The 23592-nt window shown below is 32.9% G+C and overlaps 4 protein-coding genes across 5 annotated transcripts; all 4 read left to right on the top strand.

The window, feature by feature from the left end:
- Positions 2144 to 9954, top strand: LOC105164177 (protein TPX2). 2 transcript variants are annotated; one of them, XM_011082779.2, is made up of 18 exons: positions 2144 to 2528; positions 3720 to 3875; positions 5653 to 5742; positions 5980 to 6136; positions 6408 to 6516; positions 6764 to 6820; positions 7096 to 7193; positions 7305 to 7377; positions 7458 to 7517; positions 7603 to 7689; positions 7959 to 8017; positions 8492 to 8573; positions 8645 to 8710; positions 8805 to 8867; positions 9043 to 9120; positions 9208 to 9252; positions 9391 to 9494; positions 9571 to 9954. In XM_011082779.2, exons 1-18 carry the CDS (start codon positions 2339 to 2341, stop codon positions 9587 to 9589), a joined length of 1593 nt encoding a protein of 530 aa, XP_011081081.1. In that variant the 5' UTR covers positions 2144 to 2338; the 3' UTR covers positions 9590 to 9954. The 2 variants fall into 2 exon arrangements, with proteins under 2 accessions (XP_011081081.1, XP_011081080.1); XM_011082778.2 differs by having other exon boundaries at positions 7956 to 8017.
- On the top strand, positions 10105 to 11211 carry LOC105164176 (blue copper protein-like). The gene is made up of 2 exons (XM_011082777.2): positions 10105 to 10510; positions 10616 to 11211. The coding sequence occupies exons 1-2, from the start codon at positions 10177 to 10179 to the stop codon at positions 10948 to 10950; spliced, it is 669 nt and encodes a 222-aa protein (XP_011081079.1). The 5' UTR covers positions 10105 to 10176; the 3' UTR covers positions 10951 to 11211.
- LOC105164265 (blue copper protein-like) lies at positions 14332 to 16547 on the top strand. Its single transcript, XM_011082877.2, has 2 exons — positions 14332 to 14614; positions 16033 to 16547. The coding sequence occupies exons 1-2, from the start codon at positions 14371 to 14373 to the stop codon at positions 16398 to 16400; spliced, it is 612 nt and encodes a 203-aa protein (XP_011081179.1). The 5' UTR covers positions 14332 to 14370; the 3' UTR covers positions 16401 to 16547.
- Positions 19837 to 20969, top strand: LOC105164264 (chemocyanin-like). Its single transcript, XM_011082876.2, has 2 exons — positions 19837 to 20063; positions 20347 to 20969. Exons 1-2 carry the CDS (start codon positions 19895 to 19897, stop codon positions 20727 to 20729), a joined length of 552 nt encoding a protein of 183 aa, XP_011081178.1. The 5' UTR covers positions 19837 to 19894; the 3' UTR covers positions 20730 to 20969.

The following is a 23592-nucleotide window of genomic DNA, read 5'->3' as shown; positions in this document are numbered from 1 at the left end:
CTGTAAATACATTTTTCATAATAAAAACTTACCATAACCCTAATTAAAATATTTGTTCGAGTGTCTAATCTTGTCTACTGCACACCTAATTAATTATAAATAACGATCGTGACAAAATTATGTATTAGATAATATTTTAATCAATTTTAAATTTATACCGTTAAAAGTCTCTAAATTAAATGAAAATAATTATATTAGTACAATTTTAAATACAGTACTATATACAATTTAAAGTACATTCTTTTAAGCACGCACGCATTTCACAAGTAAGAAAAAAGTTAGAGTGAACGTGAAAAAAGTGAAAAATAATCAATCAACTTAATAATGAGTGAATATATGGATCACGAAGATTATGTTAATTTTAAGTGGAATGGCATATAACGAAAAAAAAAAAAAAAAAACTAACTTAGATTAATTAGTAGGATAGCTTATCCTCTCATAAATGAGATATATTATCCTATAAATTAAGATAGTAAGACCGAATTCTAATAATGCGAATCAATATATAATTATGTATAATAACCAATAGGGATAATTGCACTCACACCCTTTGAGATTTGATGTAATTACATATAAACTCCATATGATTTAGGAAATTATAGCTATCACTACTGAGGTTTGCTTTCATTTCACAAATTCTAATACATAAGTGCTCTGTTAGTCAAAATTATCTGAATTTGTTGATATTAACAAAAAAAAACTGAACAAATATTAATACTTACCATCGATTGATTTATTAATGATATATTGTAGGTCTAATAAATTTTTTTGAACTAAACTATCCTTACAACCGTGAAGATATACCTCCTCATATGCATTAATGTGTAGAGACACATGGGGATAATTTAATTATAGAAAAATTTATTTGATCTACTATAAGTCAATTGGGGGTAAATATATAATTTTTTTCTATTTTTTTTATTAATATCAATAAATTTGGTGAATTTTGATTAAAATAGAAATTTATTTGTTAGACGAAATGAGTGTTATATGTAATTTTTTAAATTATAAAAAATTTAAATATAATTATATCAAATTTAAAAAAAATATAATTATACCTAAATAATATTATCATGTTTAATCGTACCAATCAAACAAGGCCTAGGGATTCTCTTATTCTTTTTTCAATTTATGAACTAACGTCTAGAAAGAATCCTATGCAGTTTAAAATTTGATGTGGGCGGGACCCATCGGGAAACGAACTAAACCGATGGGGGTAAATTCGTAATATGAGACCGGTAAAAGAGCCAAGCTTCGACCCGCGCCGGAATTTCAGTGTCTTCAAGACAGGTTGTGAGCCGCCCGAAGCGGAGCTCAAACCCCGATGCCCCCTCTCACTAAGGACACGCAATTTATACTCTTTTCACAAAATGACAATTCAATCCCCTTTTCCCAATAACCCCCATTTTCAAAATTTCAAAATTCCAATATTAAAAACTAGTTGTCACTCATTCAATGTCACAGCCCAATCAGATCATTTGGAAGCTTTGGCTGAAAGTGATTCGACACTGCTGTCAATAATCCTACACTCATCATGAATTTTGCGATTTGATCGTTGTTGTATTTCATGAGGTATTATTTTTTTGATTTTGTATAAATTTTATGATTTTTGTTCTGTAAAAGTGCCGTTCAAAGAAAATAATATTTAGAATTTATGATAATATATTGATTGCAAACAATGAGTTTGAGTAACTTACATGCTCGAAAACATTACCTTGCTAATGAGATGTCTTCTCAACGTAAAATCGTAATATTCATATAAAATTAAAGTATATATTATGTCACGCAATGAGATAGACTGCATTATAGAATTTGCACCGTAATTCTTTATAGTATATCAACACAAATTTATAGAATTATTTTCAAATTTAGTTAGTGATATTAGTTATAAATAGTAGAATTGATTCACAAATTTAATATGATTTAAGGATTAGAATTTTGTATTATTAATTTTTGAATTGTTTGAATCTGACTGATCAAGTCAAATCTGAACGGAACTATGCGGAGGGCATTTTGGTCCGATCAGGAGACGTTATTCTGGGCATTCAGATTCGGATCCTCCCATATCCGTCATTTCGCCCCACCATTCAAATTCTCGGATCCTCTTAACCTCGCCGCTCGCTCTCTCCCTCTCTCTCTCTCTCTCTCTCTCTCTCTCTTCTGTCAAAACAAAGTATACATACAATCGTCCTGTCTCTATCGTACCCACCACAAATCCACATTTCAATTCTCATTCTCTCTCGCAATTCGTGAAGTCTCGACTCTCAGCTTTTTATCTCTCTGTCTCTCTCTCCTCTCAGATACTTGGCAGTCTACAGTAAGAGAGGGAATAAGGAAAATGGACGAAAAAATGGTGGATGATACTGTGAATGAGGAGGAGGTGGAGTACAACTTCACGGCTTATGAGATTGATCTCGACTATGAGTTCGACGCCTCTCGCTTCTTTGACTTCAGCCGAGCCGAGTCGCCTCTAGAGGCGCGTCAGGCGGAACTCTGGTTCGACTCCGCTGGAAGCTACCCGCCTTCACGTACTTCTTTCTACCATTTTGTCTACGCGGACTAATGACTACAACTCTATATGTTGTATTTCATTACAATTTTTTTTCCGTTAGTTCATTGTTGAAACTGTGCCTCTCGTTTTGCGTACTTGTACCTTCTGTTTATTTCCGTGATTGCTTATGGTTTCTTATTTTTCATCTTGCTTTGTGGCCTTTTTTGAGAGTGCAGTAGAAGGTTCAAATTTTTGGAGCTTGAGGTACTAGAATCATTTGACACTGTTGTGAAGCGAATAAATTTTGGTTTTTGATGGAGTGTGCGGAGTGCTTGTACCATCATCTGCATGTGCCGTTAGAATTTTGAATTGTTGATTTGTTCCTAAAATTTGCTAGGCTCAAACCGGATCCAGTTTACTATCACACATGCTCTATAGCTATATGCCTCTCTTTAGATGAAAAGGATATCAATGACTTATGAACCGGTGAGCAAAGCCCTATCCTTAGTCAAGGTAGTAGTGCGTATTCTCCCTCGGTGTCCCTGTAGCCCCAAGATCGGCGAATAAGATCTCTTCTACAAAATCGATTGAGTGACCCTCGGGGAGGGGCACGAAAGACAGAATGGTGCAGCTACCGCAGTGACTGACTGCCTAGTTGGCAGGCAGGAACGGGCTATAGGCAAGGGAGGTAAGCTGCCCCCCCTGGTCCCAAGGGGCAGGGTCTTTTGAAGCTGCTTAAAGGTGTTCTCCATTTGGTTGAGCTGTGACTGCTTGAATTTTGCATTTTAGAATGGTTGTTCAGATTCTTTTTCAGTTTGCGTGAGTAATTATGTTGGTAATTTGACGATATCTATTTGTTGGAACAATATCATACCACAAGTAGTCAAAGTGGGAGGATTAAAACATGCATCTGAAGGAGGGGATATCTTTTATAACTTGAAATTCAGGGGAATGCATATTGGACAATAGATTCAAGAGGTATGTTATCCATTATGTGGTGATAAGTATTGAGATCAATAGGTAAGGAATTTGAGTTCAAGAATGAAAGTATGCCTTGCTGCATAATTTGGAAGCAGAAAACAGCTAAAGGACGGCTGTTGTCAATTAACATAATTCTTTTTGCTAATTATTGCTTAAATATGCTAATGGTCATATTGTGTTTTATGCTCTTTTAAGGTTCTTATTCAAGCATCCGAAATTCCTCACAGTTGTGATAATCTCTTTTCAGCTTTTGTGGCGAGGTTGGTTCCACGAGAGGAAATTCTGATGGGAAATATTAATATCTCCCCCAAATCTAAAGGTGTAGAGAGCATGAACTTGTGTGAGGGTGACTCTGATGTTGAGGTGGACCGTGAAATTTCTGCTATGGGGACTCAATATGGAGGTACAACTAATTATAAAAATTCAAAATTTGCCTTCTTTCATTCCATTAGTGGACTCTTGCACTTACATAATCCTGAGCTATTTCTCTGCAAATGTATGTTCATGAAGGTTCTTAAAGTTCCGTATTGGTACCTTCATCTATGTTGAAGGGAGAGTTTAAAAGGATGGTTGACCGTAGTCTTCCTCAGCACTTACATTTATTGAAATTTTATTTCCCTGTCAGTCTGAAGGTTTAATTATATTGGATTTTTCATGATTTAAAAATATTTTTAGCTTGCTAAGAAATTTAACTTGTAAGGATTAAGTTCACATATTGGATTATTCTGATTCTGCATTCCTGACTTGTGACTGAAAATGGTCTGGGTTATTAAGGGCGTAGTTAGTATCTTGAAGTTGACGTCGTCACCAAATTTCATGCTTAGGCTATATACTTAGTCATTCTCTCAGATTCAATGGAACTGTTCATTTTGAATTTAAAAGAAAAACGTCATTTCCTGATAAGTAAAGCATATAACGAAGATTTCCTAGCATATGTCAGGTCAGACCTTTAAGCATTACTCCTGAAATCACACCTTGAGAGCATTAGAACCATAAAGAACATGAGGGCAAATGTGGACACAAGGTTACATAGTTATACATACGATTGTGCCTGATCGAGCCCTATAGTCAGAGATCAACTTCACATGGTCATTATTTCTACTTCACTTGCACATTCGTGATTTGATTGGAGGATGAGGATGATGTTGGCAGACATGTCTACAAATCTGTTAAAAAGGGTTTCATATGTCATTACATTGCTTGAATGAAAATGATAAAACACAGACCAAGCCTGTTCTTTGGTGTCCAGAGGACCAGAAACAAACTTGTAGTTGGAAAGCCAATTGTTCAGAGAATGTGTAGATGGGAAGGTTGTGATCAGCTTATTTTAGTAGTTCTATTTCATGAGTTAAAACTGTTTTGGAACTGCTTTGGTGGAGAGAAGCATATGAGCTGAAACACTCTCTGGAACTTGTTCATGAATCTCCATACATGCAACAATGTGGAAGCCCTAAAAACAAAAAGAACAGGGAGAGTTTGAAGTGGACAAGTTAGCAGCAAGTTCAGTCTCAGGCTTGCCTCTTTGGACTGTGGTTTTTGCTCATTTGTGCTTGTTGTCCTAGGGGTATCTCTGTTAATAATGACACTTGGAGCTGTTCACTGGAAGAAGCATCATGGCAGTTGACTGTTGCTCTTTCTTTGCCTAGAAAATTTAGCCAATAGATGCAACTATAATATCTATATAGTTATCATGAATCTGGAGTGAAGATGTCTGGCCAAAAGATATAGGATTCAGAAGCTGAAAGATCAGTGGTCCTGATAATGTGCTAGAGCATCATGGTTTTGAATTTTTTGTCAGATATTCATACAAGCGGGGATGGAGAATAGTTAACTAGCTTGCAGCAAGAATGTGGAGCTAAGAGGTACACACGATGTACTATGATGGTAGAAAGGGAAAACAATTAATGATTCAAAGATCTGAAAATTGTTAATGAAAGAACTGTTGTAATTTTTGTCATTTTAATTCTGTATGGAATTTCTAAGTAGATCTGTTCAGAGGAATTTTTGGTCTGTAAATGGCTGACCTTCTTTTGGCACAACTTCTCAATGGATGAATTTATCAATATACTATTTTGGACTCCTTTAGAAGAATGAGATTGTTTCTGACTGCTGTATTTTAATGTCTAGATCTTAGTGATGTCACCTACTTGCTCACACTTTTGTATAATTCTGTCCTATAGATGGAGAAGGACAAGATAAGGAAACTTCCTCCACTGTACATATTGCCAGCCAGCAAAAGTTTCAGGATCATTCCCAGAAATTACCCTCAGGTTATCCTTCTTTTTGATGGTTTTATGGTTAAAGGGTTCAATCTTGTTTCCTAATGTTTCCTGTTCTGTAAACTATGTTTATTTGAGTCACCCTAACTTCAGTATGACAAATTTGGTGAGTGCTGCTTATTGAAGACCTCAGATTTCGTTTCTTATTTGCGTCTATCATCTTAGCCTTTGATTTTCATGTGTTACGAATAATATATAAAATTTTCTTTTAATCTTATATCTATGCAGGATTAACATTTTACAATCACATGGAAAAAAATGTAAACTCACAAAATCAAACTAAGCTGTCAATGAAACCTACTTGCCCGAGGACTTCAACTCTTATGAAGCCAACAGCAAGTCAATTGGCCAAGCAAAATCGTCCTTTTCAGGCTGGTTATTCTAGGTGATTATTTTTTCTTAATTCCAAAGTTTCAGTTGAATGTTTACAGGGCATCTGCATGAGACTGTGTTTTTATATTGTGTGACTGGAAAAGGGAAAGCTCTCAAGACCTGGATTACAGATCAAGTTATTACAATTTCCTTTGCAGAAAAGATCATCAAGTTCTCGATAATCAATCAATGATTTGACCTTTTGTGAATCATATGAAGGGTCCATCATTTGAGGTTGTCATTCATCATCATTAGTAAAAGATCTTTGTTACTTGAAATGCTAGGTCACACACGTCCGTCTTAGATAAAACATCTAAAAGCTCAGCTAGCACTAGTGTGATTGAGAACCAAGCTGCAAAAAGACAAAAGCTTGAGGGTGGTCTTCTGTGGAAGGTATAGAAAATCTGTTTTGTCTTTGTTACTAAATTTTCATTTATCAGATATAGTTTGTTCTCTGGTTTGGTTTTTATTTGATTGCTTTCTATTAGCCCCATTCTGGATCTCTTAAATGCTCTTTGATGAGAAGTACTGGTGAGTTTTTGTATTTATAGTGCTTACTGGTGGATGCATTGTTGATTTAGAGTATTACAAAATCTTCTTTCTTATATTAGTATTCTCAGAAGATTATAACTCTAAACAGGTTGCCGGTACAGTGCAGCTGCAGCAAACTAATTTTGTACATAAGGTGCCCCAGCGGGTAAGTTGATTACATCTAGAAGCATGGTCTTATAAGCCTTTATAAAGTCCATCTGCACACTGCACTACATTTTGAATTGTTTATTTATTTGAAGTATTTAAAATGGACAAGGTTGTACTTGTAGACAAGTGCAGAAGTGTACAAATGTTCAGTTTTAATGGTTTTCTCAAGTTCCCTTAAATTATCAATGCTCCAGATGGCAAAATCAAGGGAAAGGCTCGTAGACTTGAAATATTGTTGTGCTTGTGGATCTAAGATTTTTTAAATTTCAACAGGATGGATTCCTTGATGGAAGCACGAGCCGTGTTAAGCCAAGGATCACTATTCCTAGAGATCCAGAACTTGAAACAGCACAGAGGGCCCAAAGGACAAGGTTGGTTATATTAACTCCAGCATCCTTTCTTCTGTTGGAGCTGATTCCTGTTGCTGTGGAAGGAGATTTTTCTCTAATGATGTCTAAATGTCCTTGATGGTTGAGTTTCAGGACAAAGAGTAGTAAAGAAGAAACAGTGACTTCAACTGTTCGTAGATTCAAAGCTCTTCCACTAAATAGAAAAGTTAGCATCTATATTTTATTAAGTGATCTTACATACCTTGAACTATAGCATGAAATTCAGATCCAAATCCTGTATTTCAGATTCTTGAAGCCCCTTCATTACTTCCAAAGAGAAGCACTCCTCGCCTACCTGATTTTCAGGTGAGTTCTTCTGAAATATTGCCATCCAGGGAATTTGATTTACATGACTATCATGTTGAATTTTCGTTGGTGAATTTGGTTTCAGGAATTTCACTTGAAGACATCAGAGAGGGCAATGCAACATAGCTCAGCAGTTCTAAAGTCTACAGTCCCTTGCAATCTTTCTGATAAGGTTAATAGATACTTGAGATATAATTCTCTTAAAGTTGTTAATTCTTCTATATGACATCTGTGAAATTACGCTTACAACTTTTGTGAATCTGATAAAAAAGGAGAAAGAGTGGATGTGATAAAATATATTAATAATGCTCTTGTTATTCTATTCTGGCTTCGATGTCACTGGGGGTAGACTTGCTTCAATCTAGTATAATGAACAGATTTCAGTGATACCTGAAATGTACTGATGATGATGTTTTCTTGTCTCCTTTTGTCTTATAGCAGGAATTACCCAAATGCACCAGTAACTCAACCATAGATCATGGAAACCGAGAACCTGGAAGGTATTGCTTTGAGATGCTGATTTTTTTCCTTTATGAATGAAGACTTTATATCTAGCCTCACTTGTGATTCCATCCTGACTTTTATAGTTCTTATACAGTTTCATAGTCATCTCTAAATTGTGGAATTAGCTGCGATGTATATGATTGTGTGTGTGTGTGTATATATAATATAAGTCTATCTAACTTTTTTCACACACACATACATATATATATATATATATATATTTATCTAATTTCAAAGTCATCATTGTAGGTCTCATTTCCTGCTTTTGGTTTATAATGTGAATGTTTAAACTTGTTAACTGCATACATCTTTTGCCTCTTAGTCACCATTGCGTGCTTTTCAAAATCTGTCTGATACTTTGTTATCCCTGTGGACTGGAAGTTTGATCTTTGTTTCAGTACTATACATATTTCACAACCAACATGGAACCCTTTTATCTCCTAATAACATTGTAAAGCTCATTTTGTCAGACCCAGCCTTATGAATAATGCTTCAAGGCCAGATGGTTGCCAGTCATCTCACAGCTTCAAAGCTCTTCCCCTCAATAAGAAGGTATCCTTTTCAAAATCATGTATCTGAAATTTTATGCAGAGGACGTGATTCACTATATTTTTTAATTGCAGATATTGACTAGCAAGGGGGATCTTGGAATTTTCAGAAATAACAAGAAGGAAACCACAGTGCCAATGGTACTTGATATATGAAAATTTGGTTCTATTTTATTAGAATTGATTATTTTGATGAAAAACATTAAACCACATTACTGTCTTTCCAACTTCACAGGAATTCAATTTCCAAACTGATAAGAGATTTCATAATAATCTTCCTATCGAACAATTCAACAAGGTACATTATTAAAGCCTTCTGCTTGCCAGATGATCTTTATCATCTTACACTCCATCTAACTGTTCACAACCAGCAGTTGTGAACTACAACTTGGGCAGCATTTCTGCTTTTAGTGCTTCTGTTAGTATCACTGAAGGAAATTGCATTTTGTGACATCTTTCTTTTGCTCAATCAGCTCTCTCTGGCATCTGAAACCCAACCAGTTGCTAATTCTGAGTCTAAAGTACCAGGTCCCTTCAGCACATTGGCAAAGGTTCCTCAAGATTCTTTTATCACATTAATGGTTTCAAATCATGTTATCTTTTAGGTTCTTATTTTGATTAAATTCATTTGTTACAAGGGCTCAAAAGAGAATAGATGGGCTTGTTTCCAGCAAGGCAATGAGGTAGTTGACAACACCTTCATTCTTTATTTCAAATGTCATAATTTTCCTTATCTTCAGTAGTTATAGAGTACTTAACTTTGACATTCTGCACAATTTGCTAAATCCTTAGTCAAATGATATCTGTCTCTACTGTGACAGATAAAACAACCTTCAAAACTCAAACTGCCCCCGTTTGGAGGAATGCAGCAACCTAGTGCTGATGAAGGAAAAGATGAACTCAGTACCGCTTCTGGCATTAGCTGGTAATAGATTGATCATTTACATACCTCTTACGTCCTTGAGTTTGTGAACGTAGACCTCATTTTAACGCTGATGCAGGAGTAAGTCCGTTCGGTAAAGTTTACAGGGGATTATGTGAATTGTATTGGACGAGGGCATGAATTGAGCTTTCTGAGTTTTTGGCATTCGACTAAGACTGCCAAATGTTTGTCCGGGCAGAAGAATAAGTGCATAAATCGGGTCATGAAGTATCAAGATCTTGCGGATGGATACACAATTTAGAATCCCTCAACTAACTATAGAAGAGTCATTTTTATACCCAAAATTGCTAATCATTTTCACAGGTGCATTCCTAGTTGTGAAATACACAGTTTAGTGTAATCTTCTTTTGATTCATAATATACTGTTGTCGACCGAAATTGTATAGCAAGAATACCCATGTTGCATATGAAACAATCTTTCTTAGAAGAAATTTTCTTATTAGATACGTTGCAGTTACATCATTTTGTCCTAGTTTCTGTAGCAAATGCACGACTTCTTCCTGGTTGGAAGGTCATCTTGCCCTTTCCGTACTATTTTTTCTTCTTAACATTCACTGTTTTCAATGAAATCCTTGAACCAGATAAAGCTTCTGAAAATCAGCTAATTTTCTAAATCTCTACGACTCAGAATGATTGTTGAAGACCATTTGGCTGAAATATAGGCATGACTTACCTTTACCCTAGTTTCTTTTACCAAGTCAAGAGTATAGTTTCTGCCGTTTTTAGCCGGCTAGCTCGTTTCGTGTCTTATTATTGCCCTATAAATACACTATACGTCAACAAGCAGGCAACAAGCAATTACAAACAGGGCTTTTCCCCACACCCAAATCCAAAAACAATGGCCACAAAAGGTTTCTTGATTGCCATCATCGTTGCAACAGTCACTGTTCCAGCTTTAGCAACTGATTATGTTGTAGGTGACAACGCCGGTTGGAAACTGGGTGTTAATTACACTGCATGGGCTGAGGGGAAAGACTTCTTCGTCGGAGACAGACTCAGTACGTCGCCACCATATATTCCATTTTAGATCGACCATACTAAACTTTTGCTAGCTTCGCCTTTTGCATATCACTCATACTTAAAGACTGTTTTTCTTGTTGCAGTATTCAAGTACGGCCAGGGGGCACACAACGTTCACAGAGTAAATGGAACTGCCTTCCAACAATGTATGGTCCCCTCACCACTTGAGGCTCTCACTACCGGAAATGACGTGATTACGCTAGCAACCCCTGGAAGGAAGTGGTACATCTGTGGCATTGGGGGTCATTGCGCCTCTGGAATGAAGCTTGTAATCACCGTCGCTTCAGCAGAAGCTCCTGCCATGGCCCCGGCCCCGAGCATTGGAACGTCAGCAGCAGCCAATCATCAGAACTCCCCTGTGAGATCTTGTGTATGGATACTTGTAGCATTGGCCATGTTTATGCTGATTTCCGCGTAGTAGTGGAGTGATATAGCTTGTAGTTTTTTGCATGATCTCTTCCTTTTCGTTGATTGATTTCTTATTGCATTCCTACATCAGTTGTCTTGTAATCTTTTGAAATTAATTCTTTTGTTTTTGGTAATGTTTTCTTGTTCTTTCAATTGTCTATAGTCACATTGTTGTTGCTGTAATTGGAAATGTTGAAATGATTGATATATACACTATGTTATTCACTTCTTGTTTGCTTGTAACATGTGATGGCTAGGCCATACTTTTTGGAGAAATAATTGTTGTTCTGCGTGCAATTTGGCATGATTTACCATAGTATATGTACTATGGTACTACATATACCCATTACTTTAAGAAATGGGATATGTATTAATCTTTTAACTACTCAATATATATAATATTTACAAGATCATTAAACATGCCACATGACCCATCAAAACATAAAACGAAAACCATAAAGGGGAGATGGTGTCAAATGTATCCAAACTTTAGAAGACGTTTCGGTCTTGTCTTTTAGGATTAACATTTGTAAGATATTCGAGCTAATATTATAGTGAGTATATTATATTTATTATATAAATAATGTACATTTAAAAAAAAAATGATCAATCATATAAAACATAATATAAAACTTGCAATTTGATTGATTTATTATGACTAAATTTTGAAACAAAATTTTCTGAAAAACATTACTTATTTCTGGGTGTCTGTCCAATAAAGTGGTTGACCCCTCCATTCTACTCTCTCTCTCTCTCTCTCTCCTTTCTTTTGGGTGACGATGGTGGCTTAGATAATGAGGTGATGCCGTCGCCCTCTTCACCAGGGGCCGACCAGTAAGAATTTATTATAATAAGCTAATTTTGAAGAAGTACAGAGTTTCTTATTATTTTTTAATTTTTTAACAAAGTTCTTTCATTTTGCTCATTTAATTATAAAATTAGTCTCTAAAATTTATAATTTCATTTGATCTAAATATGGCTTTGAGAACTTCAATTTAAAATAAAATATAAGATTATTAATTTCAAGTTCAAAAACATTTTATAGTAAATTTGTTATGTAGGTAGAAAATTAATAATTTATGCAGGCCATCCCTACTTCTTATTGAGAATAATTAATTAGCAAAATAATTACATTCATACCCTTAATTTATGGTCGATTTATATAAATTATTTTTAATTTTTCTATCATAGTAGCAAAAAATCAAGAATAGTTATTGTAATAATGTTGATGTTTTTTGAGAGTATATATAATTATACAAAATATTAGGGATGATTTGTGTAAATAATATCAATATTTTTGATAAGAATATATATAACTTTTTAAAAATATAATAATAATTTATGTAAATAGATCGCAAATCTGATATAATTATCCCTTAATTAGAATAATCTCATATTTTTGGTTTGCGTTGCAGCATTTAAGTATACCCCGGGAGTTCACAACGTTGTCAAAGTGAATGGCAGCGAGTTCCAGCAATGTGTGGCCTCAAATGCAAGCAATGCCCTTACCTGTAGAAATGACGTGATTACCCTCGCCACCCCCGGGAGGAAGTGCTATATCTGCGGCGTTGCTGATCATTGTTCCAGGGGCATGAAGCTCGTTATCAATGTTTTCTTCATGCCCGGAGCCTCAAATCCTCCGGTCCACACATGGGCTCCGGCGCCGGCGCCGGCGCCGGCACACGGGTGTTAAGATCTAGGTGTGCTCAAGAAAGCAAATAAAACATCCCTAATAAGTGAAAAAAGAAAAAAAAATAGTAAAAGACATAAATAAGATATAATTAACCACAAGAAATTGATGTGTTACTAGACTTGGATATTTTTCTGTATCGTGATCCGCTGCCGAACTTATTCCAATTCCAAGAGCTCGGACTGAATCGGTATCAATATACTGATTCGATCCAAGCTCTCTTATTGAATTGCTCATTCAATGAGCATTCTCAATATTATGCCTTGAAGAGGACTCGAACATCCGTGCTCTTTAGCACGAGATTTTGAGTCTCCAGAATATTGTCCACTTTGATTGAAATTTTAGTATTTCTTCTTTGAAAATACATCTCATTAGAGAGGGAAGTACTGTACGTAAGATTTATATATAACTCAAGCCGTTCGTCTCCATCAATGCGAGATAGTATTATATATTAATTCACGACCATAAATAAATTAATACAAGATTGTTTGAGTTGGTGTTGTATGAAATAAAATGTTGAATTCTAGACAATTCGATCGAGCATGAACAAATTATGATACTTTTTTCTTTAATTATTTTTGCCCTATTTTGGGGAAAAACAAAATTGACGTGCCACTGTTAAAGAGATCTAACTCAATTAATGACCATGAGCTCCCTTAACTTTAAGGTCATGAATTCGAACCCCATCAGTACGTGGGATGTTATTCTACTTTAATAATAGGTATTATTCTACTTCATTAGTAGGTACTGATTAGATTTAATTATTTGATATTGATAGTTAGTATATAATTATTATTAAAGAACAATATCTATTAGTAAAGTAAAAACATTTCACATGTTATGGAGTTCAAATTCATAAGTTTAGAATCATGAAACCTCAGCTTCGTCAATAATCTTACTCCTTGTATAATAAATTCGAATCGATCAAAAACCAGTTAATTTGGATAAATAGGTTTGGCAAGTTCAAAAAATCCCAAACTATCACATTCCATACCAGAAAAGCAAAAAAAAAAAAATCTCTTCATCATAAATAATTGCTGCTTAAAAGCCACATAAATTAATACTACTTACCACATGAGTCAAACACAATCAAAGTAAAAATTTAAATTTTTATCATAATTAATCAATATTGACTAATAACATTTTGATCATATTTGTAATGACAATGACTAATAACAGTTATACAACTATGGTAATTAGTATTTACTAAAATATTTTTATTTTTTATCATGATAATTGATGCCACTTGTGACATTTACACTGCCCCATTACGCGAGCCATTGTTCGTTCTAATTTTGTATGAGTTTCGCATTTTTCTTTTTTTGGAAAGACGCCCGCAAGGGAGGAGGTTCTAGCCTAACTAGTCAGTTCTACAACGAAGTGTTTTTTAAAGATAAAATCATGATTCTCATACAAAGTCCCAATAAACAATATCACGTATAATAGGGCATCGATCGAATCGTAAGTCGCATCAATAATTAACCATAACAAAAAACACATCTCTTCCGGTGATTACACAAACCCTAAAATTTACAACTTTTGGCCTCATCTTATTACTAGATAGGCTAATGCTGCCATTTTACATAGGTAGGAGAAATTACGTTGCCGCTCCTAGCCGGCTGTTGTCTCCAATGATCGCTTTCAAGATACTATATATATACACTAATGCATGCACCTGAATTCTTACAACAAAATAATTAGTTGATCAATTAAGAAAACTTTGCCAAACATCACAAATTAATGGCCTCCAAAGCTTTCTTGATTGTTGCAATGATTTTGGCTCCGACTTTGGCCTACAGTTACAAGGTTGGAGGAGATAGCGACGGATGGAAATCAGGCGACAATTACACAGAATGGGCAACGGGCAAAATTCGCGACGCTTTTGCTACGAATTATGTTGTCGGGGATAACGCAGGTTGGAAATTAGGTGTTAATTACACTGCATGGACTGAGGGCAAAACCTTTCGTGTTGGTGACACACTTGGTACGTGTTTTTAATCTTTTTTTTTTTTTTTCATTTTTATATTCTTTTAGGAATAAATGTATTTTTGATCCGCAACTTAGATTATTTGATTGTTTTCGTCCTTTAAATTTTCTAAATTAGTATTTTGGTTCTGTACTTTTTAGTGTTCGTAATTTAAGTCGTCTTTTTCACCGGAGTTCACCTTGATCCACCAGCTAAAAGGGTGAACTTAGAAAAAAAAAAAAAACTAAAATAGCAAATATAAAAAAGACGTAGACAAAAGCACTATCCTAAAAAGTTATAGGAAAAAAATGAGCCGATAGGAACAACAATTCCAATTTTAGAAGGTCAAGTGAAATGCATATATGCATTTTTCTGGCGAAAAGGCCTCGGGCAGAAAAATGACTAGAATCGAAAAAATTGAATGATGCAAGACCAAAGTACTATCTGATGTGGTTATGATTTTAATGAAAGGATGAAACACGAATTTTATCCTCGATACAATGATTCATCAGGTAAAATTGAGTATAGAGAGCGAACTTCTGGGAGAGAGTGTATTGAGTGGTCGCTTTAATAAATAGTAACTTGGTGCAAAAAAATATTATTTTGGGTATTTATAGTAGTGAAATTATGTAGTGTGGTAGGTTGTATGTATTTATTATATGACTTATATATAAATTACTTTTTTGCCGTTGTAAATAAATATGTATTACCAACATATACTTCATTATCATAGAAAGCTAAAGTACGAAAATGACAAATGATTTGAGTTACGGAACCAAAAATAAATTTAAGCCTAATTAAGATAGTATTCACCGCAAAAGTACAAATTATAACTACTACTTATAAATCATGGTAAATAATATATTCTACCTTAGTCATAAAAAATCAATATGGAAATTTATATTTTTGACAACTGTTTAGCTGTGGACAAAAATATAAGGTATGGTTTTTAATGTCTTGCCTGTAGAAACATGGACTAATAACTACTGTGTACCATGATAAATTAGTGTCTACAATGATTTTTGTATTCTAAATATGTCCTAATTAATTATGGCAAAAAAATTATATTTCTTCTAATGATCACATATTGTTAATTAATGAAAAAAATGTAAGATACACAACCCTTGTTTGTGGAATTCAGGTTAGAAATAATTATATTTACATCCTTAATCTATGATTTATTTACACAAATCCTACTTGTCCTGTAGTAATTATAGAAGCCAGGGGTGGTTTTTTTATAATAATGTTAATTTTTTTTAAGTGGTGTATGTGTAATAATCCAAACTATAGGGATAGTTTGTTAAATAATGTTGACGTTTTCCGTAAACATATGTATAATTTTTAAAAAATAAAATAATTTATGTAAATAGATCGTAGGTCAAGAATGTCGGCAATCAACTCATTAGTTTATAACTTAACGAGGTGTGTGGTTGCAGTGTTTATGTACACGTCTGGAACCCACAACGTGTTGAAGGTGGATGGAGCTGATTTCCAAAAATGTGCGTCGTCAAATGCTTCGGCCAAGCCTTTGACAAGTGGAAATGACATGATTACCCTTGCCACCCCGGGGAAGAAGTGGTACATTTGCAACATTGCTGACCACTGCTCAAAAGGGATGAAGCTTGTCATCACTGTTTCTGAGGCGGAAGCACCGGCTCCCTCCCCCTTGCCGGGATCTTCCGCTCCGCCACCGCCGGGAACTTCGGCAGCTAGTGGAATCTCCTTCTCCTTCTCCATCTCCCCTTTGAAATATACTGTGTGGATGCTTGCAGCTATGGCCCTGTCTAAAATGGTCATGGCTTAAAAGCTGATGAATCTGCTTTCATTTATGTTATGTATTTGTGCTGTCTGGTTGATCTAATTCTTTGGTAATATTATTGGGGATTTTATTGTAATTCATTTAAGTAATTGCACGATTAAAATAAATATGATTTTTGTTCTTGTTAATTAATTACTATAGTCAAAAGTAATTTTTTTTAAAAAAAATATGAATTAATCATTATTGCGCAAGCGCATATTGATGGTCGTTTAAGGAGACGACTCCATAGATCAATCACAGGTAAAAATTATGATAAATATTTTGACAATGGCTAAAATCATGACGATTGTTTGATAAATTATGGTCAAAATCTAAATTTTTGTAATAATTTATTTAACCGTAATATATATTAATTTGTTATGAGTTTTAAGATACAAACATTTCAATACGGAGAACAATTTATTATTATTATTATTATTATTATTATTTTGAATGTAGTTTGTGTTGCAGTAAAACGTTTTGTTTCAGTACTAAGGTGTAGATTTTAAACCCATACAAAATAAGTTAGATTATGGTGGAGTAATTAAATTTAAGTTGTTAAAATAATTACTTTTTAAACAAATTAAATAGTTCTCTTTGTGTGTTTTTGGAGATATTATATCATATTTATTTTGTTTATGTATAATTTATACTAATACTAAAAAGAAAACATCTTTTTCACTCAAAAACGATAGTTTTGTGACACCGCAACATCTATTTTTTTATTGTGTTAATAATATTTCTGAATTTTTTTTTATTTTTATAGATGGAATGTAATGTGTTGGTTTATGTATTTTATTCTTATTTGTAATATATTCTAAAGTGTGAAAAATTATATAAATAAATTCAAAATTATTGATTGATTTTTTACTAATTAATATTATTGATTGAGTTTCTACTAATTAATATGCAGGTATTTACATCACTTTATGCAAAGTTATTGTAATTCATTTAATTATTTTTTTATTATACTAGTATAGTAATTAAATTTACTGTTCAATTTATTAAAATATTGATGTAATTATATAATTAATGTTTTTATTTATACTATATAAAAAAAAGACATTTTTTATTTCACAAACAACGATTACGACGCTACAATACTAATTTTATTATTATGCCAATAATACCTTTAAGTATCGAGGCGAATTAGAGGTGTTTGATGTGACTCGATAGTATTAGATGTAAACTGCAAATTTTTGGACGTCATTGTGCACCCACCCACACACTTCTACTTATCCCTTTTGGCCCGGCGTATGGGTTTGATTTTGAAAAGTAAAGTGGTGATTTGATGTGTGATGATGAATTTGGAAAGTTTGATTTTTCTTTGAGTGTTTTGGGTTGAGGGATGGTGTTATTGACGAGTGAACTTAGTTGAATATTATTGTGAAGTGGAATTTTTGAATATAATAAAATATTTATTTATTTTTTCTTTAATAAGTTTTTAAGTTCAGTATATTGGTTCAATCAATACATCAATATTAAATTAATATATCAATATAATTAAAGAAACTACAATAAATTCAAATAAAGTAAGACAAATATATACACTTTTGATAAATCTTAAACCCATAATTGTAAATTTGATCGTGGGACCTCAGTTATCATTAGGCTAACTCTATTAAACAAGATAAAAACTATAATTATTGTAATTATATTAATTCATTAATTATGAAACAAATTTTCTAGTATTACAAAATTTTATTTTATTACATAGTTTAGAAATTATGCGGACTCAGAGATATACACATCATACCATAGTTACAGTTTGGCTTTTATTCTTAATATTTAAAAAATAAAATTTATTAATATTAAATGTCTATATATTAGCTGGCGCCATATATTCAAGAAATATCAGAAATGCATGTGAAATATGCCAAAGTTAATTTGATCTTCACAAAGAAATGAGGAATTTTCATGGCCCAATTAACCCTTTAACTCGTATTTAAATACACTTTTTTTTTCTTAATATAAAGAGAATCGATTTCCCCAACTATCCTTCAAGCGACTCGAATACATGAAGAAAATCATAGATATTAGGTGTTCTTGCCGACAAACCACCTTACTTTGTATATATTTAAGTATACTCTCCCAACTCCTGAACTATGCATATAATCAAATCTAACATGTTTTCTTTTAAAAATATGATAAAATATATTTATTTATTGTTTTTTAAATGTTCAACTTTTGGTTAAGCATATATATTTTTCAATTTTTTTTAAGAAGCATGTATGAGTCATTGATTTTATTATATTTATTGTGCATCTACTATATATATATATTAACTTATATTTCATTCTTAATGTAAATTCTTCACTTATTAAAAAATTATTTGATTATGAATTAATGTGTAAAATACTAAAATATATTGAAAATAATATAATTGTCCAAGACATGAGGGTATTTTTGTTCAACTAAGGGGGTAAGTATATTACATTTATTAGTTTAAGAAGGTAAATGATTCATGACGAATAATTTAGAGGGTAAAGTATATTTTAGCCAATAATATGATATATATCACGTTAATTTAGAGGGGAAGAATAGTTAATATATTTAAAAAATGTCTCCATATTTAATTGAACTCAATCTCAAATGCCATAATCACGGACTGGTCGTTAATTCCTATATATATAGAGGTTAGCACAATTGAGGTTGGTCTGTTTGTTTTCTTTCTTTCTTTTATTTTTGTATGAAGAAAAATGTTAGGGTCAGTGCATACCTCCAAAATCACAGGTGTATTATACATCATTTATAGGGATAGATGTATTTTTAGTTTTGTAATTTAAGTTATTTGGCGTTTTCGATCGTTGCTTAATTTTTTAGGATAGTATTTTAGTTTTACATCTTATTAAATTTTACGATTTTAGTCATTTTGTTTTGGCCAAAATTGATCTCCACAGGCAAAAAGAGTGAGCTCCGGAAAAAAACGAAAAAAGATTACAATTTTGAAAATTTAAAAGATGTCGGATTACAATGCTACACTGAAAAGTTAAAGGACAACAATGCTGATAAAATTAAAGATCATGTGAGATGTATATGCATTTTCCGATGACAAAGCTTCGATGGAAAAAAGAATTGAAATTATAAGAATTAAAAGGATGTAAAATCGTCAAATGATCTAAGTTACTAGACCAATAATATATTGAAGTATTATTTATCAATATAATTCTTACATCAATTGAGAAAATAAAATTTATTGACAGGAAGTGATCCGTTTTTACCAATTTAACTAACTATCGACAGGTTCGCCTGTTTGTGCCATCAAAGCTAAGCTCAAAGTGAAAATTCCATCAATTGTTTTAAAAAAGGCCCAACTAACAGCAAATTCACAGCTTTTAGCCTTGTTTTGGAGCCAAAAACTATGTTAATTAGCCAGCTGCTTTTTGAACCAAATTAATCTCACTAACAAGAAACTATATATAGACTGTGTATGAATGCCATTAAGCATCAATCCTCCACCACCAAGAAAATCAAACGTTTCTGAAAGTGATCGATCATCGATGGCCCCCAGAGCTTTCTTGATCGCTGTGATCGCTACAATATTAGCCATTGCTGCTCCGGCGTCGGCGGCCTACAATTACATTGTCGGAGATGACGCGGGCTGGACGTTGGGTGTTAATTATACTCAATGGGTAGAGGGCAAAGACTTTCGTGTGGGAGACAAGCTCGGTACATTTTTTTAAGCCAACATTCACCTCCTAATTAGATTCGGTCGAATCAAATTAATGGCACAACAAATATAATATATACGCTGTGTGATTGATATATAAGCGTATCGTACGATCATATAATTGATACTGGTCTGACTAAACCCCTTCTGAATTAGAACTTTTGGAGCAAGGGGTTTAGTTTACCCTTCACTCCTGAAAAAACAACTACTGCTAGCTAGCTAGATATGTTAACATCAATGACTCTAAACCTAACTCACGATCATCTCTTTTTCTGATTGCAGTGTTCAAATATGACAACACCGCTCACAACGTTGCGAAAGTAAACGGAAGTGATTTCCAGCAATGCGTGGCATCAAATGCAAGCAATCTATTGACTAGCGGGAACGACGAAATCACCCTTTCCGCCCCAGGAAAGAAGTGGTACATTTGCAGCATCGCTGACCACTGCGCTAAGGGGATGAAACTTGTCATCACCGTCTCAGCAGTACCGGGCGCACCGGCTCCTGCCCCGCTGCCATGGCTTGCCACCCCAACACCCGCCCCAACACCCGTTGTCACTCCTGCCCCGACACCCAACACTTCTGCCGCCGGTGAGGTCTCCCCGTTGAAATCTTTTGTGTGGATTCTTGGAGCTTTGGCTGCCTTGAAAGTGATCATGGTATGAGGGAGTGACTGAGAAAGACTTTATCTTCACAACGTTAATAACTCATTTGATCCCAATAATGGTCAAGTTTTAGTTTGTGAAGGCTTTTAATTTGTTTTGTGAGGATATGTTGCCATAACAATGTACTCGAAACGAGAGTGGGGTTTGTGTTTGTGTTTTATGTTTGTTTTTTGAGTTAATTCTTTTGTAATATTTGGTGTCTTCATCGTAAGTTGTCTACTTGATGTGTTGCTTGTGTAACGTTGTTGTTTTAGTATTAATTAAGGTTTTGGTTTTAAACCCATACTTAAGTTCTTAAAGCAAAGTGAAATACCAAGTTGTTATAAAATACATAATACATCATTGCATGATTATTTGATTAAATTTTTCTCTAACACAGTATAAAAAACGCTTATAAAATGTTAGATCTTATTTTAAATATAAACTACTAACGCGTTTGGATAAAGTAATAACTATGGAAAAATTTGATGTTGAAACCAGTGTCGAGCTTATTAACAAAAAGACATTCTTGCTACTGAATTTAACAACGGATTGTTTAAATATTCCGTTACAAAATTCATTAGTAAGTAAATAATGTAGCGTAGCAATGAATTTAGGAAAAAAAAAAACAAAGAATTTTTCTTGCTAAGTGCTCAATCAACAAGGAAAAAGAATCTTTTTTTATTAATTTGCTCGATGCTGATTTTTCTTTTCCGTAGCTATTGAGTCATTTTCTTGTAGTGAGATGTTAAAATCTATAAGATATTTTCACATCTTATAACAATGTTAGTATTTTTGGCATAATAAAGTCTTTTTATTGATAAAATGAGAAAAAGAGGACAAGATACCATGCATTATAATCAAATAAGTAGCTATTTAATTATTGACATAACTTCTATTTATTTATTTTTAAAATACTTTCATAAATAGTACACATTAATTTATCTCTAATAGAAATTTAATAGATACTTTTTAATAAAAGTAAAAAATTGATGAATTATAACCCAAACTAGCATAAAATAATATTAACAATTCATACTAGTCGAATATTAATATAAATATATCATTGATATATATATATATATATATCTCATTAATTGCAATGACAACTTTTTTGGTCATCTAATGTATAATGTCTTCAAACTATAATCCTTTTTTCAGTAAATATAACATTAATAACATTTTTATTTTGACATATTTACAATAATTGAAAATTAATTATTAATTATGTACGTGGTGAATTATGTATAGTTACATAGAGGAGAGAGAAATCCTTTTGCTGATAAAACAAGTGTGAATTATGTATAGTTATGTATATATAGAGAGAGGGAGAATCTTTTGTTGTTAAAAAAGTAAGGTAGAATTTGAATAGAACAAATTAATGAGGTTGTATTTGTTTTATGAATTATTAACTACATAGAGCTAAAAAGATGTTATTAAAAAAATTAAAAAAATATTTTTTTTTCTAAAAGATATGATAAGATGGAAAACATTTTATTTTAAAATCTTACAAGTTTTTATAAAAAAAATACCCAATTATTTTTAGTATCTTAAATATATTATAAGTGGGGCTCACGTAAATTAGTGGGTGGCATTTATATTTCTGTATGAATTGATTTTCGTGATTTAGTCGTATAATTTTATAATTTTGACAATTTTAATAACTTTTCAGCCAATTTGGCTGAAAGTTGCAATTTTAGTCCTGCAAATAAACTTAGGTAGGATAAAAAAGACCCACTCTCCTAAGTTATAAGATTAAAAATACCAAAGCCACCTAAATTATAGGACTAAAATTGCATTTAATTGGATCATGTGCGAGTCACATGTAATTTTCAGCCAAATTGATCGAAAAAGAATGAGAATTGTCAATTTTTTAAAGTTACAAGACTAAATTATAAAAATCAATTCGTGTAGGACCAAAAATACCACCCTCATAAGTTACAAAACTAAAATTATATTTTTTTCACCAAATTCTGATTATGTTCCGGTAATATTTATATTGAGCTATTTTAATATATATATATATATATATGTCAAGTATGTATGGTATCCTAGTTATAATATTAGAATGTCTATAAGTAATTAATAAGTATATTGACAATATTATATTTAATGCTGGAAAGAATGCTCTAATTCAATAATCGCGTACAAGTTGGTGACATGTGAAATGAGACATTCGATTCTACACAATGAGATCTAAGCATTTGACTCCGATTGCCACTGTGGACGTGAGATGATGCACCTGAGACCTTAAATCACTTATAAGAGTACTGTATTTATTATATATATTAAGGAAAAATGTAATTTTAATTTTATAATTTATAAGCGTGGTATTTCTGCTCCTGCCTGAATTGATTTTCGCAATTTAGTTTTGTAACTTTAAAATTTTGACAATTTTTATTAATTGGCTGAAAAATTGCATGTGACTTGCAAATTGCTTTTAGTCCAGTAATTTTGGACTGTTGACATTTTTAGTCCTGTAACTTAAGGGAGTTGACATTTTTAGTCCTGCACAAATATATTTATAGGACTATAATGGCAATTTAATTCCATTATGTGTAAGTTACATGCAAAATTTCGACTAAATTGTCTAAACTATAGAATTATATAACTAAATTGTAAAAATCAATTCGTATAGTACTAAAAATGCCACCTCTACTAAGTTACAGAACTAAAAATTACAATTTTTTCAATACGTTACCCACCCACACAACTCTTACATAAACAGAAGAAATCAAACCCATAATTAGTTTACTAAAATTGGTTTATTTTTACCAAGTGAACCGATAAGTATTGACAGGTTATTCTCTTTTTGCTATCAAAACTAAGCTCATGAAAGTGAATAATCCATTCAAAAATGCCCAACTAAAGGTAAAATTCACAG

The sequence above is a fragment of the Sesamum indicum genome, linkage group LG6 (assembly GCF_000512975.1).
Source record: "Sesamum indicum cultivar Zhongzhi No. 13 linkage group LG6, S_indicum_v1.0, whole genome shotgun sequence".
Taxonomy (NCBI): domain Eukaryota; kingdom Viridiplantae; phylum Streptophyta; class Magnoliopsida; order Lamiales; family Pedaliaceae; genus Sesamum; species Sesamum indicum.
This window is presented reverse-complemented; position numbering and strand designations above follow the sequence as displayed.